An 18,136-nucleotide genomic window follows, 5' to 3' on the forward strand; every position below is an offset into this window, starting at 1 on the left:
TTCTGCATTTCAGCTACTGTGAGTGACGAGGTTAATTTCATTTAATACTGTCAAGGTCCAAAGTTCCTTTCATCATAAATTTCCAAATTAAATAAATATCATTTTATTAAGTGTTTTTGGGAATTGTCCATCATCAACTACTTCTAATTAGATACTTCCAACTGGTATGTATTCTGCACAGTTAATTGAGTGTGCATCTTATCTTACCCGATAATGAAAACAACAGAGTAAGCATTCACATACTACAGTGGATCTAATGGGAGCAGTGATACTATTCCGTGAGAGCCTCGAGAAGTTGTTTTATGTAATGGAAATGACATATGTCAGTATTATCACCAACCTGTAACATAAACCAATTCACTTGTCTCTCTCGAAAGATTGTGGTAATATGCTGTGGTACAAGAATGAGTTACTTGTCATTGCCCTTATCTCTCTTTGGTCTTATCTTCTACAGCCATTCAGTCATAATCTGAATACTCGATGATGTAGACGTTTATAGAAACGTCTTCATTTGGTGTTTCGAAAACATGAACATGTTTCAGTTCAGTAGCGAATGACACATTGGTGAGCCGTAGCGCTATTAAGTTCTCTCTGGGGCCACTAGCTCAAAGGTAGTATCGACTGTCCCTCTTGCGGCCCTGTTGTCAATATCTATGAGTATGAGTTGGTACCCGTAGGTTGTGTCCCCCAAAAGCTCTTTGCTTGCCGATATATATACGGGTTCACTGGCGTGAGAAAGGTGGCACCAAGATTAGGGACTGGCTGTAGCGTCACGACAACAGGGTCAGCGTCGACTACAAGCAGAAGGCCGACATCTCGTCGGTTGGTTGGTGACATCTGTGTCAGAACACGCTCGTGGCCTGGCTGCCCCCTTCTACCTGGCTCTCATCGGCACCACTCAGTAACCGCATCGTTGCACCGAGGTTCCATGGAGCTGCTTGCTGATTAAGGGGGAGTAACATTCTCTAATCCTAGTGGTGACTGGTGTCATAGTCTACCCGACCTGCTAATTATTTTCTGGTTTGTACCCGACCTTCAGAGCTTTACTCGGTCGGCCCTTTGGTCGTAAATATAGGCTGTAGTGTTGTACTAGACACTAGCTGTCGTTTGAAAATTTCTTCTGATATTATATTACCCTTCCTTTATAGTTCATACCCGATCATTGTTTTAATGAATCAGCTGCTGGTCGAAATTAGAGTTGGATCAATTGTACCAGGGCACTGGTTGCTGTTAAACAAACAGAGGTCTTGTGGTCAAATTTAGATGTTAACCGGTTCAACTCTTTGACTGTAATTGTATTTAAGATAATCTGAACTACCTGTTGTATTAATCTGTGCGTTCCTGTCTTTGAAAGAAGGGGTCATTATTGGTGTGTTTTTATCTTGTGGTTCCGCCGAGTGACTTCTCTCTTAATACCTGTTCACATGTAATGTTTTAAAACGTTCCTTCACAACGTACATCATAACTAAGAAGCAATTAACTTTACAAGGAAATGTTTATTGAATTCGGTTTCGTTATTGTTGGTTACAAGCTTATGTACGTAAATATCCACACACAAATAAAAATGATACTCATATCACAGAAAAACGTTATTGTTAACAGAATGCACATAGGGATCAAAAGTATGCAGGCCGGAGTGGCCGAGCGGTTCTACGCGCTACGGTCGCAGGTTCGAATCCTGCCTCGGGCATGGATGTGTGTGATGTCCTTAAGTTAGTCCTAAGTTCTAAGTGACTGATGACCTCCTCAGTTTAGTCCCATAGTGTTCAGAGCCATTTGAACCATAGCCATCAAAAGTATTTGCGAAGGGCTGCAAAATTCAATATGGGTGGCTGATTTGGGAGGATGGGACCAAACAGTGAGATCATCGGTTCCAGCGGATGAGGGAAGGAAGTCGGCTATGCCCTTTCAAAGGAATCATCCAGACATTTCCCTGGAATGATTGAGAGAAAGCACGGAAAACCTAAATCTGGATGCATTGATGCGAGTTTGAGGTGTCGTCCTCCCTAATGCGGGTCCTGTGTACTAACTAATGTGCGACGTCGCTCGGTCACTGCTTATGGAATGTGTTCGAGTTTCTTAGAGCAGAGCTGAATGGGGTAGACGGATGATGATGATTATGTAATATTACTTGAATGTGTTTTATCTTAAACACAGATCAAGGAATGTGAACTGATGAAACTGAAAAGAAGTGTGTTTGAAAACCGATCTCACTTGGTCAATGCGAACTGTTTGAACGACACTGTAATGTCGAACTGTATAAGAATGTAACCCGAAACACACGAAAATTTCTGCACTGACAAATGGCCCTGGTAAAATAAAGAAACTGACAGAACCTACATTGTGTAAAGGCAACGAAGAATTCACGTATCGTGAATCTCAACTGCAAAATGAAGTATTGGCAGAAACAGCAACACAGCAAGAGTCGGCAACAGCTAAAAAAATATTGCTAAAAACTTACTACCTTTGGTACAGGGAGCTTGGGCTGATAATCTTGACACAGAGTGCCAATGAGACACATGACTCAACCTTTAAATTCTGGAAAATGGGTTAGGAAGGAACTTATAAATGAGAGCAATTATAGACTCTAATATGAAAATTCATTTGATCTAATAACTTCCAAGATACAGTAAATTATCTCAGAAGATAATCAGTAGAATAATTATCGAAAACTCGACTGTGACGAGGGTGAAGTGGATTAACAATACAAGTCTGCAAAAATAAAAATAAACTTTTTATCTCATCAAATAATACTTTGTTTCATTTCAAAACCATTTTTATGTCCGTTTACTACCCAACGTTTGATCTGAGTCATGATTCCTCCTTGTAATAAATCTGCCACTAACGTAGTCCCAAAAATGTGTCCGTGCATTACACTGTAAACTCAACGAAAAAAATTCTGCTTGCTGCACACCACAGCTATCCACTACTGACTGTCAAATTTTCTAAGACTCCATAGTTATGCCACCTCAGACACTGACACCTTTGCATAACAACTGTTTCCAGGACCAAAATTCTTTAAATATACCATTTTGCATTACAAACATTAACACATCCAATAACATAATCAAAAAATAACTATGTTTCTATTGCTACTGCATGGCTGATTAGGGGAATGTGTTCGAAGTGAGAGGGGCGGAGGTGACTGGAGGTCAATCGAGGGAGAAGTTGCAGAATAGGACTGCACTGGGGGGAGGAGATCTTCAGGGAAAGAACTGCATTGAGGAGAACGGACGACAGAAGAAGAAGAACTATCTGTTGTTAGACGCTGTGAATAAAAATCAGTCTCCGCTTAGAATATCAAATTGTTTATCTTGTGCATTGGAAATGATCTCGTCAGATTGTCAAACTGGTGGAGCTGCATTGATTCCCCAAAAGTAGAACTCTCATCAGGACGTACATTTCACACATTTTCCAAAATGATGTAAGCGTCGGATCTTCTTTCTTGTTACGTTTACTTGAAAATATTTCCCTGGCACGTTATTTCTTCTTCGTTAGTAGAAGCTGAATTGTCAAGACTCTCATGAAAAATGTCATATTTAATACGTCTTCCACGACATTTAGCGTAGAATCGTGTAGGCATTCATCATCAGAACTCTGAAATGAAAAATTAGGCTATATCTTATTAATTTTGACGGTAAATGCTTTACCTTTATAAAGGGTTTCAGGGTATTATTGAGAGCGTCGCAAATTTCGATGACAATCAGTGGTACACTTTGTTAGATATTTTGAGCACATACAACAAACTCGTAAAGGAATCCCCAGTTGCCAGAAAGCGCGAAGTTATTGCCAGTCTTTCTCTTTGTTAGATATAGCACGTCAAAAATTTAAGTCGTTCTTGTTTATGGATGGTTCGATCACATCCAACAGATGTTCGAAGTCCGCGAAAGACAGTCGATTAAAGTTTTCCTACTGACCACTGTTGCCTGCAAGTAGTCCACTAAAAAGATTACTTCCACCGTACAACGCCCTACTCTTTAACATCGGTGTTACCCAGTGGCGATGGTTTTTTCTCTTCTTCTGTAACTGAGGGTGCAGCACGTCAAATGCGGGGCTTAACAGTCTCGGCTCGCTACATCTACGACAATGAGCGTCTCGGAGCGGGACGGCGCAGTCTCCTCTATATGAAGGTGGAGAGAGGAAGAAAGGGAAGGGAGAGGTTATTGCCGTCAGCTCCATGGGGATATCACGCTGAATCAGCGGAGATTAGTCAAATTGTATATTGCACTACTACGCTGGTGAGTTTAACCATTACGCCATGCGGGACAAAGCGTTATCGCAACTACACGGACTATTTCGGCGCGCCTCACTCCCGATCCACACTCCCATCGAGAACTATCTATCAACAGTTCCTGTCCATTTCCTCCATGTTCGCAACTCTGAGATTCCCACAGGAGGTCGGACGTATTTGTGCATCTGTCCTGAAAAAGTTGGATCTATTAGCCAGCTAGGCGTATTAATTATATGAATGTGTAAATGAACACAGCACATAATTTTTGAGTCTTCTAACTGGTTTGATGTGGGCCACCACGAATTCCTCTCCTGCACCACCCTCTTCATCTGAGAGTAGCACTTGCAATCTACATCCTCACTTTTTCTTGATGTATTCCAATCCCTATTTTCCTATACAGTTTTTACCTTTTACAGCTCCCTCTATAAAATGGAAATCATTCTATGATGTCTAATTGTTGTCCTACCATCCTGTCCTTTCTTATCGTCAGAATGTCTGTTAAAAATAACGTCCCTTTGAAAATTGGCTTTTACGATTAATGCAGCTGCTCTCCCCTGAAATTGCAAGTATGATGTTATGCATCTTCAGCATACTTTGCATGACCTTGCCGAATATAGAATTGTTCGAGTCCCAGCCGTGGGTCAAATTTTAATTCATTTCTCCAGCTTACATCAATAACACACCTAGCTGGGCAATAGATCCACGTTTTCCTGTTCGGATGCACAAATACGTCAGACCTCCTGTGGGAATATCAGAGAGGAAGTGGACAGGAACTGTCGATAGATAGCTCTCGATGGGAGTGTGGATCAGGCGTGAGACGTGCCGAGGTAGCCCGCACACTTGTGATAATGCTGTGTTCCGCATGGCGCAATGGTTAACGCACCCGCTTCATAAGTAGGAAATCACAGGTTCCAAGTCCAGTTCGGTACACATTTCCACTCGTAGATGCTGATTCCGTGTAATGTCCCGATGCAACTGACAGCAATGATCCTCGCCCTTTTCTTCCCTTTCTTCCGCTATCCACCTTCAATTTGCATGTAATTTACCACAATTGCGGATTCTACCTGATGAACGCATTCAAATAAGTACTCTTCTCTGCTACAGCTGTGCACGTCGCACTCAGTGTGGACCCGCCTGATGAGTTTACTGACATGCAAAACAATAACTGAGACCGAGTACAAAAAAAGCCTGCAGCGTACTGAATGCATTCAGTTGTAAGACATTCGAAGAAAACTCTGATTTATATTTGAAAATTGGCGTGCTGCTCCTTGTCAACACGTTTGAAAACTTTTGGTGTCTTTGTCTTAAGACATACGAACTAGACGCTACAAAGTACATTAGCTCACCTAATTTGGTTTTGGACACTCTGCTGAAAGTTGCTAAAGGTGATTTGCAACTAATAACCTACATTGAGTCACTCCAGTTTGTTGAACCAGGGGGGTGGGTGGGGGGGGGGGGGGAGTGGGGAATTGCTCACTATTCTTTCAGGCATGCAATTGTCAACAACAGATACATCTCCAATTATCATGACAACCATCAAAATATCATATACATTTTTTCCCATTGTGAATAACTTATATAGCTAGGAGATGTTGCAGCATCTTCCTGGATCTAATTTTGAATGGCTTCGTTCAAAGAGTGTCCAAATTTTTTATGTAGAGAAAATACTAGAGATTCGAACATGTGATACATACTTAAAGCAGATCTTGCATGCCCTGAAAGCTTTCGCGATTTACATTCAGATTAACCCTTATTTACAGCAAAAATGACATCCGTTTCAGACATTACTTGTTAAATGGGAAGAAGAATGACGTCATGCATTAAAGAAATTTGAAACAACCCTTGATAAACAATTTGCTTTGAAAAAATTCATAGAATCTTATCGTTTAGGCAAGCTTCCTGGAAGAAGCCACACATAGAGGTTAATACCACAAAACAGCATGAATTCGTGGATCAAGTTTGAGAAAAATTTCTTCCAACTCATGAATGTTACTGTACTCGATAATGATGTAAGCTGGAGAAATGAATTAAAATTTGTCTCACGGCCGCGACTCCAGAATGCCATATTCGGCAACACCATGCAAAGTATGCTGAAAATGCGGTACATTATACTTGCAACATCATGGGAGAGCAGGTTCGAAGTAGCTGCATTAATTGTTAAACCTAATTTTCATAAGAGCCTTATTTTTAACGAAATTGTACTTAGCAGACGAAATGTAATTTTCTACTAAGCAGTCGCAGTTAGAATGGTGATTTTAGATGTTTCGAAAACTCTCATTTGCAGTTTCGCATTATGGATAAACACTGAACAGATTTCAGCCAAACTATGTAAAATTGTGCTACACAGACACTGATAACCTCACATACCACATCAATCTATGAGGATATCAGGGGTGACGTGGATGCGAGGTTCGACATTCCGGGACTACCACCGAATAAAGAATGCAGTATTCTGCTGGTGAATAAACAGATGGTTGGTTGGTCTGATGGAAGATGAGCCGAGTGCGGAGCACTTCACAGAATTAGCAGCCTACGCTCAAATCCGTATGTACTTGAGACCGAATCTGAGCGCTTAATGCGCAGAGGAAAAGCTGTACAATCATCATCTGCAAATAGGCTCACCATTGACCATTACAAGCACTACATCCTGGATTCGGAAGTTAAAACCATTGACCTGCGGACATTACTTCATGAAAAATGATGATGATAATAATAATAATAACAATTATTGCGAACAAAGTAAATACATGAATAATGTAAAATGTAAATATTGTAGATAGCAGATTTTTCTGATGGAAGAAAAAATAGAAATACTGTAAATAATGTAATGTGATTTGAGTACCACCTTTTGATGGAAGAAAAAAATGCAAGTATTGTAAGAAATGTAAATTGAGGTTATTGCCACCTTTTTGGGATAAAATTTTTTTATGTGGTCCATCGTAATACGATTTAATTCTAAACTGCATTTACTTTTCGATGGAAAGTCAATGAAACATTGTAATTACATTATATGTAGGAAGTACAGTACGTTAAATATATATGGTGTAAATTGCATACATGTATGGAAATTTAGTACTCCATTAAAACTGCTCATATAGTGGAAGAAATTAAAAAATATTGAGCGTAAAATGTTTATAATAAGTGTTATATCAACCATATATTTTGTGTTTGAATTATTTTTTGTTATCTTTCCTACTCACTCTATAGCCTGTTTCCACACGTCTGTGAGTTCGTCTGCATCTTATCAGGGTAGCTGAGACATGCAAAGGTAACTCTCTCTCTCTCTCTCTCTCTCTCTCTCTCTCTCACTGCAGTGAAAGGTAACTCTCTCTCTCTCTCCCTCTCTCTGCAGTAAAAGGTAACTCTCTATCTCTCTCTCTCTCTCTCTCTCTCTCTCTCTCTCTCTCTCTCTCTCTGCAGTCGACCACTGTTTATATCTGGCAGTGGTAGGTAAGGAGCAGGACTGACGCTCCACAGTATGTGTACTGTATGCATGTCTGTGATGAAAGAACATGAGTGATCACAGTATTTACATTTTTTTCAAAAACGTTACGAGAGATTGTATTTAATAAATAGACATAGTTGGAAAGATGTGAACCAACACATGTGCAAGATGTCAAGTGGAGATTGCATAATTTTTAACTGCATCCGGAGACATTTTTAACACTATGTTCTGACTGGTTGTAATGAGGAGGGGGAGAGGAGTGTAAAGTACGTAACTGAGTTGTTCGCAAATATTGGAACTTACACACAAGTATGTGACTTTCTATGAAATAATGGATTTTTTTTTAAATGTCAAGTGCACGTTATGTAATTTTCAGTGCATATCAGTAGCTGGTGGGATTCTTTTATACTATGGACTGACTCGTTGGAGATGGGAGGAGGGGAGTGGTAAGTGCATGTCAGAAATAATGGAATCTGACACAATTTCTACGCATCGTTTTAATACTGTGATGTGGTAGTTATAGACAGAGGGGACGGGATGTGTAATATAAAGCACAATTTGCTCGTTTCAGTCATCTTAGATTTTTAATACTGCGCTATGTTTGGCTGGGAATAAGAAGGGAACGGGGCGTGACTTGATGGCATTAAACTTGTGTGCCGGACCGAGACTCAAACTAGGGACCTTTGCCTCTCGCGGGCAAGTGCTCTACCAACTTTTTCTTTTTCTTCTCATTTTGTTCGCTTTTGTTCGTTGAATCTGCTTGGAGAGGACGTCGTAAGACACCCGTTTTGAGTTCGCTGGTGATCGATTAACTCAGTTTTCTTTATTACAGAGGGCAGCTAACCCTCTGACCGAACACGCTGAGTTACCGTGCCGGCACCAACTGAGCTACCCAAGCACGACTCACGCCCCGTCCTCAAAGCTTTACTTCTGCCAGTACCTCGTCTCCTACCATTTTTACACATACTTTTGATACTATACACAGATTGGTCGCCGTATTGTTTTTAATTCCATCCACAATTAGGCTATTTCTCTACTTTTAGATGTTTAATACTGCATTTACTTGGGTAAAGTTTGGGGAGGGGAGAGAGTTTAATTACCTATTTATGCACTTGAGCTATTGCCTAATGTTACATCCTGACTGCTTGGTGAGAGAGGGAAGGGAGCATGGAGTATAAAGCATAAAATTGGACTGTTTCCATTATCTTTGACTTTTAATACTGTACATACTTCTGGACAAGTAGAGGGGAGGGCGATAGTGTTTCTAATTTTCCATTAATAGAATTGAGCTATTTCTGACGTCTTGGGTTTTTTAAATATTCCATTACAAATGGCTGGGTTTCACTGCACTGTAATTGGTTGGAGACAGGGACACTGGACGGTATTTTTAATTTTCCGCTAACATGATTGGGCTATTTCATTGGCTCTTTTACTTTTTATACTGCGCTATGATCGGCTGGAGACAAACAGGAGGCATGGCTTCCCACCGATGAGGACGATGATCTCAAAGATTAGGATGATAACATCGCGAGTTCAAGATCATCTACGACGTCATGCATGATCTTGAGGATCATGGAATGATCTCGAAAAGCTTACGTTTAAGGCCACAGTGGGCCATAATGCTCATGTAGTTGTATTCTAAAGATTCAAGGTCGGTTAGAACGTATGCGGATATGCTGCTATTAAGCTATGAAATGCAGAGTTGCATTCTAGAAGCTTAGAATCTGTGATCACTGACTAGCAAAAGGAGCGCCTTAGGCCACCAGTATAATTCATAAAAATAACGATGGCTGCAGAACCACTGTAGGTAGATTACAACTGGTAATGAAGATACCCATTCGTAAGATCAGTGAAAGACATTCAAGAATGCCCAGCGATATCACTTTCAGATGCAATCAAACAAAATTACTTAGTAAAAGCTGATTAATACAGAACGATAAGTGAATAGTTTAATAGCAATAGATAACTCCCATAATGGGGTAACGAGTAGGAAGAACATTGTATTCGGGTTCAACATCAGTCGGCAATGAGGTCATTACATAGAGATCGCAAGCTTGAATTCAACGAGAATGGGTGGCGTTTTCTCTTCATCATATGAGCAGCACCAGAAGATATTAATCTGCGGATGGCAGAGTGAAGATTTGAACATCACATCTCCGGAAAAAGAGTTCCGTGGTTTAAGCTCTATGTAGCACTGCTAGCTCCTCGAGATGAAACGGTAATTATAAAGGGCTGGATGATGAGATATTATGTGTGACTTTTACCCCACAGAAGAATTTCAGCACCAATTGTGGAATGACTTAGATTTTCGTCTAAAAATCTAGACACGTTACTATCGTTTTAACACATCAAAAAATATAACAGTGAAGTGTGGGCATATTTCTGAATCCAGTCAAGACGGTATGGAGCAACCTGTGAAAGTCCCATCCTAAACATTTAGTCTTACTAACACCTCATCAGCTTTGACTTGCAGAAAGTAGATTGTGTAAACTATTTACAAACTACATATGGGCTACGTCTAGTATTAACGTGTCTCTCAGTATCAACTCCCCTACTTACTATGTACTAAGTAGTAAACAGAATATTCTTTAATATCCAACAGAAACTTCGTTTTCACTTCTTTTATACCGAAAATTTAAATCAAGAGTTTCGCATTGGAAAATGCATAAAATATTAGTAAACGCCAATCGCAATAGATTAGTACCTTGCCTTCGTATTCAAGAAAGCGTGTCACTTCCAAAATTTAGTGCATAAACACTGAGGGTATTTCACTGCGTACATCACCTTTTTTCTCCTCATGACGTGTAGGCAGTCTACGAGGTTGCGCTGGAGTTCCAATAAAACATTCTGCACTCATGTCTTGTCTGAAGATAATAATTTTTGCACTCAAACACCACGCATATGTTTAGAAAAACTTGTTTGTTGTTATTCATATAGATATTTTATTTCTTGTCCAACATATATTAATAAATCATACAAAATGTATAAAAATCGACAGAAAATATATACATACAACTTCAGTAGTTATTCAGACTAGCACTGTTGTATAAATTAATACAAAGGCAGAAACATTATTTTACTGTGTTTAACAACAAAAATAAAGTTATTTTTGTACACTATATCAGCGACTGCTGTTTATAACAACAGGATGAAGATGGAGCTACAAGATAAGCAGCTATCCTCATGGTTAAATAGGAATAAATATGAAAATGGTTCTGTGAAGAAAATTAGAGAGCCTAGAGGTACGCAGCATTCCGAACTTGGACGTTTCGGAACGGATGGTGCGACGTGCCTTCAGTAGTAGCTGTGACCGTGTCCGTAACCAACAGCGCCGGCGCCCAATCCAGCGCCGTAGCCTGCAAAAAAATTAAAACGTCAGAAACTGAAAAGTACAACTGCATCGCAAATATTGATTAACCTCTGTCACAGACGAGGCAAATTCCAATTATTTGTACAGGAATTAATACATTCAAACATACCAAGCATACTTTGTTTATGATTCGTGAACCAGAATCAAATTTTGTACTGTACACATGAAAAGTTGTTGAAAAAACTTGGATGAGAATACAAAAATTAATTGAACAGCAAACGGGTGAAGATTAGTTCAAAACCAGAATGATCTGAAGTAGAAGAGCTCACATTTTGCATTCCAGTTGAAGCATGAGATCGGAAAAATTGCGAAAATTCAGTAGAACTGCTGAATGTCCTCGATAACGTGAATAGTGAAAATGAACAGAACTGGAATGAAAGTTTAACCGGAACAGAAGTAAGCGTCAATTACACAGCCAAATTTGATGAAAATGCGGAGGGCTCAGAAATCTTGTTGAGTGTAATGAAGGGCCTATTTGGCATATAATGTAGATTAAGAGTGAATAAAATAAAAATGTAAATGATGAAGTTTATAAAAGGAGAACACAAATCCGTCAAACTACAGCATACGAAAGGCGCAGTAGAAGAACTGGAACTGTTCTGTTAACTACGCTGCAGAAGAAGACAACATGAGCGAGCAAATAAGAAAGCTTACTTCAACAAAATTATTCTGTCAGCATAAAGTACTTCGTCTTCACATTTATTCACGACGTAGTTGTAGCTTTGCTGTTATTCAATGGCACCGTTGCCCCCAAGTAACTTTTACTCAGACAGTTCTTGTAACACTCTTTTCCGATGATATTTCCTTACAAAAGTTAACCATTGCTTTATAGTGATTGGTGCCGATAGTAAGTAACAGTCTGATGATCCCCTTGTAAAGTAACATTCGTTTAATTAGACTATTAAATAATGCGGTCTTTGTTCTAAGTTTCTTTCTATATTGTACGTTTAACTTATTTATTTTCAGTTGAACAATATATTTGATGATATAGTACGGTAATACCCGTGTCAGAAGCATCGGTCGTTTGTGGCACAAGTGGTATCGTTTTGAATTAAGACTGAGCATTTACCATTGTCTTCAATTCGAATCTGATGATGTCTGCATGTAGAAACATGTTATCTGATGGGACCTGCACGGATATTGCTATAAAGATCACAAGCACTGTCAACATATGCATATATAGAATTAATTTCATTTATTGGGTACATCGGTACAGAATATTCACATGTCTCTTTATAGTGAATAAATAGGTCATGACGTTATTATAAGAAACCAGATGGTCAAGATCTGTAACTTTATTAACACAGAAAACAAGACGTATAATTACACAGCTATACAGATATTACGTAGCAAACCACAGTATGTGTATAGAACCCCAATATCTGGTTGTACTAATGGGAAATAATGAACAGTGCTCTATGCCCTATTGAGTCGGGAAAGTACCTTCGAACCTGTTCCAAAGTATCTTTTTGGGATTACTTACCGTGATGCGAGTGGTGCACGACGGGGTGGAAGCCGGACTTGTCTGCGTGGTACTTGACGGTGCGCACGCTGCCGTCCGCTTCCTTGAGCGAGTACTCGCCCGTCACCACGTCTCCGTCGCGGTGCTCCTTCTGGGAGTGGTGGTCCCCTGTGTGCCCGTCAGACACCCCGTACTCGAACTCGTACTTCGGGTACGCCTGGATTTACAGAAATAACAGTAATACTACTCTGACATGAGCTGCATAGAAAGTTTAACTCCCACCTCTTTCGATTTCAAATACAACGAGAAACAGAGTTCACAATAACTGAGGGTGAAGCAGATGGCAATGGTTCTGAAAGACTGGAGCTGAAAACTGTGCTGCCCTCAGATGATGAAAATTCCAGCCGATGTAAATCCTCGGTTCTCCACCCGTCTCACCTCCATTTGAGCCTGAGAGAACTGATCAAAAGGAAAGAGCGGAGCCATCCTAGCCGAGTGTTACTATCATATCCTTGGGGCAGATCGGAAGCTGCTACTGACCTGAAACGTATACATGCGGAAGATCTGTGGAACTGATACACGTTCATGCAGTCTTGGTGACCAGCACAACAAATGAGTGAGGCTGATGGTGGCCCAGGGAAGAACCTCGGCGAAGACGCCAGAGCAGAGCGCACATATTCCTCAACGAGGTTTGGTTTGTAGTAACGTCGCTGATTACTGATTACAGATAGAACATCTAAGTGTATTTCAATTGAGAGTCCTTGGGAAGTATAATGAATCTGAGACCATACGACCCCAAATGACTGAGAAAAACAGTTTTAGTGACATCCACAAGGAGTGATCATGGGAATTAAGGTTTCCCTTTGTGATAAGACATTAATGAGTGACTAACGTAGGAGTAAGTTAGACTTTGCGGCTTGATGAGAGCCAATTATAAAGGGGAATAAACACGTATGCTTAAGTATTTTGCAACGGATATTTAGCAAAGGGCTCCTTCTACCCTTTAAGGGTATTAGTTGGCTTTTCTAGAATGCCAGGGAGGGATACTACGCAATTAACTTGGTTTTGGCGTGAGCAACAGGGGCCAGGGACCACCGTTGTTTTGTCCCCCTGGTTAAATCAAACAAACAATAAATATATTTTCTAAGTTGTTGGTAGCTTTGTTCTCTCATTATTTCTGTGTTTATCCGTGGTGCATCACAATACAGGAACATTCCTGACAAACATGTAAGTAGAGGACCGTACTTCAAAGATAGGTCCCATTAACTGTGATTTTGATGTAAATTTAAAGACGGTTTGTTCATATTTATTATTTGCCAGTAAGACACTAAGAGGACACTAGGACGCACTTAATGAGATTAGCGGGAGAAAGTCAGTCTTTTACCAATAGAATCGTATAGAGAAGCGCTGTGGAGCACCGCCATCACGAACTACAGACTCACCACGTAGTCCACACTGTGTCCTCCGTGTCCGTGTCCGTATCCCCCATAGCCGGCGTGTCCCACGGTGACTGGGTGGGCGGGACCCACCACGGGACCCGTCTGGTGGGCGTAGGAGTGGGCGTGGCCGCACAGCGCCTGCTGGCACTTTGCAGCAATCCCCAACAGCAACAGTGCTGCCAGTATCTGAAGACAGATAATGAAGCAAATTTGAAAACAAGTTCATATATGAAGGAAAGTATCATACATCTGTCAAGTATCAATCATTTCTTGACTAACTAGTAACATTTGAGAAGATCGAAATGGCATACCACCAATCACCTTTTGTAATTATTTATTCCATACTCATTCTGAAACCAGACTTTCTTCACGTCTGGCAATACTAATTTTTACCCCCAAAATTCGAATGATTATGTACCAAATTATGGTGTCCCAACAAATACAAAAATCTAACAACCAGTATTATAGATGACGATATAGCTCTTCGGAAATCAGTGGGAATAAAGTGTTAAAACAATGTCACGCAATTACGTTATCTGAAATTTATTTAGTAGCAGGCTTTCAAACATCGACTCCACAAATGAACAATGCATAGAGAGGCGAAATATTACTCAGATTTATAATATAAATAGTTAATAACTGAACTGTCCTCCAACCACAGCAGACCTACGATGTTTTCGACCTCTTTTGGTGAGCACTTTGCAAAGGAAACAAAACAAAACAAAAAAATGTGAACTGCTTAAAGATTAAACACAAAGTAGAACAAGAACGGACATCCAAATTCACGTTCCAAATGTTCTTCCCAAATTCTTTATGAAAATGTTATTTTATCTAAGTACTGAATTACTAACTGAATACGTTTTCGGAGGCGATGTATTGGTATCCTATTGTGTCATCCATTTATCGATTTTTGACACTTTCCCCAAAATTGTTCCCTGGTGAACTTCGGTACAATTTTGTTAATACTCTTCTCCATTATTTTTCTGGTTTGTTTCTGTGGCTGAGTGGTCTTTACATTTACACATGCTTTCGCTGTTGATATAACGTTAAATATTACAGAAATGTTTCAGTGATTATTTTTCCCTAGACCCCTCTTTAATATCCTTTGCATTATTTACGTAATTCAGACCATAATATAGTCCTGTAGCCTTCTCTATGTGCTTTCTCATTGAAATGTGACACACGAAACTCTGGAAACCATCTGATTTAAAACATCTGGACAACTGTTAGAGGAGACTGACATGGGAGTGTCCATCCTTGGTCTTTATGACGGCTTGTCCTCTGCTGGGGACACTTTCAGAGAGGTGGCAGAACATTCTTCTTCAGAGAAGGTAGTGATGCTGGACGCAGCGGCCTGGACAGGATATAGTAAATCCCGAAACTATTCCTCTCTGGGCAAGCCAGATCGTTTCAGGAATGTAATTGTCCACAAACCATCGCCTCACAGCTGCCTCTGTGTAACAGCGTGCATTCTCATGCCGGTACAAACTGTCAGCGTCTCCGAACTGTTCCTCTACTGTACGCGGTAACAATGGTGTAATACGTTTGCTTACCTTCCTCATTTAGAGTCTCCTCAAACGCAATAAGGGGGCCACATCCTAACTTCGGAAAACGTTCTCATACCGTGACACCACTCTTTCGCACATCTGTTGAGATTACACATGATAGCAGGTAATGCTCTCTGGCAATCGTCAAACCCATACCATTCCGTCGGACTGCCAGAGGGTATAGCCTGATCCACTGGCCAGCAGCGTTGCCCTTTACGCCATTTCAACTGTCGTTTAACACTGACTAAGATATTTGGCTTATGAGGAGCTGCTCGACAATTCTGCCCCACGGAGCGTCACTTTGCTGGCGGGGCGATGGTAGCACTTTCTAACTCTCGACAGATTCCCTCCACCGATTTGAGGCGATTTTGTACAACCACTCTGCACAATGCTCGACATTGGGATATTGTTTTGGTTGTTCTGGCAGTAGTTCTCAGTCCGAAGACTGGTTTGATGCTGCTATCACGCTACCCTATCTTATGCAACTTACATTCATTTGAAACTCCTTGCTGTATTCATGCCTTGTTCTCCCTCTTCAGTTTTCATATCCCCCCATTCCTCAGACTTCCCTTCCGTTTCAAATTCAAAATTGCTTCGTGCCTCAGCCACCTTTTAACTCATTTCTTCTTTTAGCAGAGTTCAGCCATAAATATCTTTTTCCCCCAGTTACCTCTTCATTAGTTAACTGATCTACCAGTCCAATGTACAGCACTTTTGTGTAGCATTAAAATTCAAAACCTTCTGTTTTCTTCTTTTCTGAAGAGTGTATCATGCATGTTTCACTTCCTGTAAGATTTTCTCCAGACTAACAGCTTCGGAAAGTACTTTCTATTAAATATATATTCACTGTCAACAAACTTCTTTTTTTTCAGAAACGCGTTTCTTAGTATTGCCAGATTGCACTTCATATCTTCTCTTCTTGGCCATCATAAGTTATTTTACTGTTCTTCTAATTTTAGTGTCTCATCTCCCAGTCTAAATCCCTAAGCATCACCTGATTTAAATCAACTACAGTCCATTACTGTTGTTTCAATTGTTTTGATATCTTATAACCTCATTTCATATCACGACCTATTCTGTTCAACTTCCCTTCCAAGTCCTTTCCCGTCTCCGAGAGAATTACAATGTCATCAGCAAACCTCAAAGCTTTTATTTATTCTCCTTGAACTTTAATGCCCTTCCCATACTTTGCCATGTTTTCTTATCTGTTTATTTAGTGTGCAAACTGAATAACACTGGGGACAGTCCACAACACTACCTCGTTCTCTCTCAGCCACTGTTGCCATGTGGCATCTTTCGATTCTTATAAGTGCAGTCTTGTTTCTGTGCAAATTCTATACAAACTTTCGTTCCCTCTATTGTATGCCTGCTGCCTTCATAATTTATTCCAGTCAACATTGCCAAAAGCTTTCTCTAAATGTATAGTTACTATAAGCGTAGGTTCGCCTTTCTTTAGCCTATTCTAAGACGTAGAATCAGCACTGCCTCGCGTGTTCCTAAAATTCTCCAGTGCACAATCTCATCTCTTCTAAGGTCGCCTTCTACCAGGCTTCCCATCCTTCCCTAAACAACTCTTTTCAGTATTTTGCAACAAATGACTTAGCAAACTGATGTGTCGGTAATATTCTCACCTGTTACCACTGGAATTATTAAATTCTTCCTAACCTGTCATATTTGTTGCACACGGTGGAATAGTTTTGTCATTGTTGACTCTCCTAAGGATGCCCTATCAAACTGTTCTCGCAGTATCATATATTCATTTGCGATTGAATATTTCTCTTGAGTGAGGGCTATCGGGAAATGGTTATAGCTGTAACCTCCACCCTACTGCAAATTAACGGGCCATGACTGCGTTAAGAATGAACATTTTAAAAATTTCTTAAACTATTAGAACACCTCTGTCTACAATTCTTAACTGAGAATGGCTTAAATGGTGAATAAGAGCGTGTAAGACTGTTTCAAGTAGTCCTACTTAGCGTGTCCTGCATTTCTAATATCGACGTCGTGAACACTAATCTTCCTTCTTTCCTGTCTTATATCTTTCTTGCCGAGTATTAGGTTGTGCAGATCCACGTACGATTATCATAAATTCTTGCGAAAATATTAGGCCACAACTTGTTCCTGATGCAATAGTAGAATACAATCTAATATTTTTCTTGAGAAATAGTTATAGCATGAAGACCAACTAAAAACCAGTCAAGTCAATAACTGAGTCGCCAATTGACATGAAGCTCAAGAATATCGCAAAGCTACCATTCCAGCTCACCTGCCCACGGATCATGTCTGCTTGTGAGTTCAGGTACTCGGCGCACACTTAAGGTGTAACTGGTGCCAGTATTGTCGATCGGTGCCCATTTATACGGGCGGTGCCACAGTGCGCTACGTATGCCACTGAAAAAGTCTGCTCCCGCTTCTTGCTCCACCCCCGCTGGCGCCAAAGCGTTTTCTTGCCCTTGCCACGAGGTGGCGCGTAGGCCCAGGCAAACGGGAGCGGCGAAAGCCCGGGTCCCCGTGGCGGCTCAGATCGTCCGCCCGCATGGCACGCGATTCGGCCCGCGGCCCCGGACAGTTTCAAAACTCGTCACGGGCGTGCACATATCGGAACGCCCGCCGCTACTACGTGCAGCTATGCTGTGAACTAC

General features: G+C 40.6%; 1 protein-coding gene across 1 annotated transcript; it reads right to left on the reverse strand.

Annotated features, from left to right (window-relative positions):
• Positions 1-10,594: 10,594 nt before the first annotated feature.
• LOC126285397 (cuticle protein 7-like) lies at positions 10,595-17,847 on the reverse strand. The gene is made up of 4 exons (XM_049984741.1): positions 17,761-17,847; positions 13,951-14,133; positions 12,530-12,725; positions 10,595-11,032 (listed from the first exon to the last, which is right to left on the reverse strand). Exons 1-4 carry the CDS (start codon positions 17,773-17,775, stop codon positions 10,971-10,973), a joined length of 456 nt encoding a protein of 151 aa, XP_049840698.1. The 5' UTR covers positions 17,776-17,847; the 3' UTR covers positions 10,595-10,970.
• Positions 17,848-18,136: the final 289 nt, after the last annotated feature.

The sequence above is a fragment of the Schistocerca gregaria genome, chromosome 8 (assembly GCF_023897955.1).
Source record: "Schistocerca gregaria isolate iqSchGreg1 chromosome 8, iqSchGreg1.2, whole genome shotgun sequence".
NCBI classification, from domain to species: domain Eukaryota; kingdom Metazoa; phylum Arthropoda; class Insecta; order Orthoptera; family Acrididae; genus Schistocerca; species Schistocerca gregaria.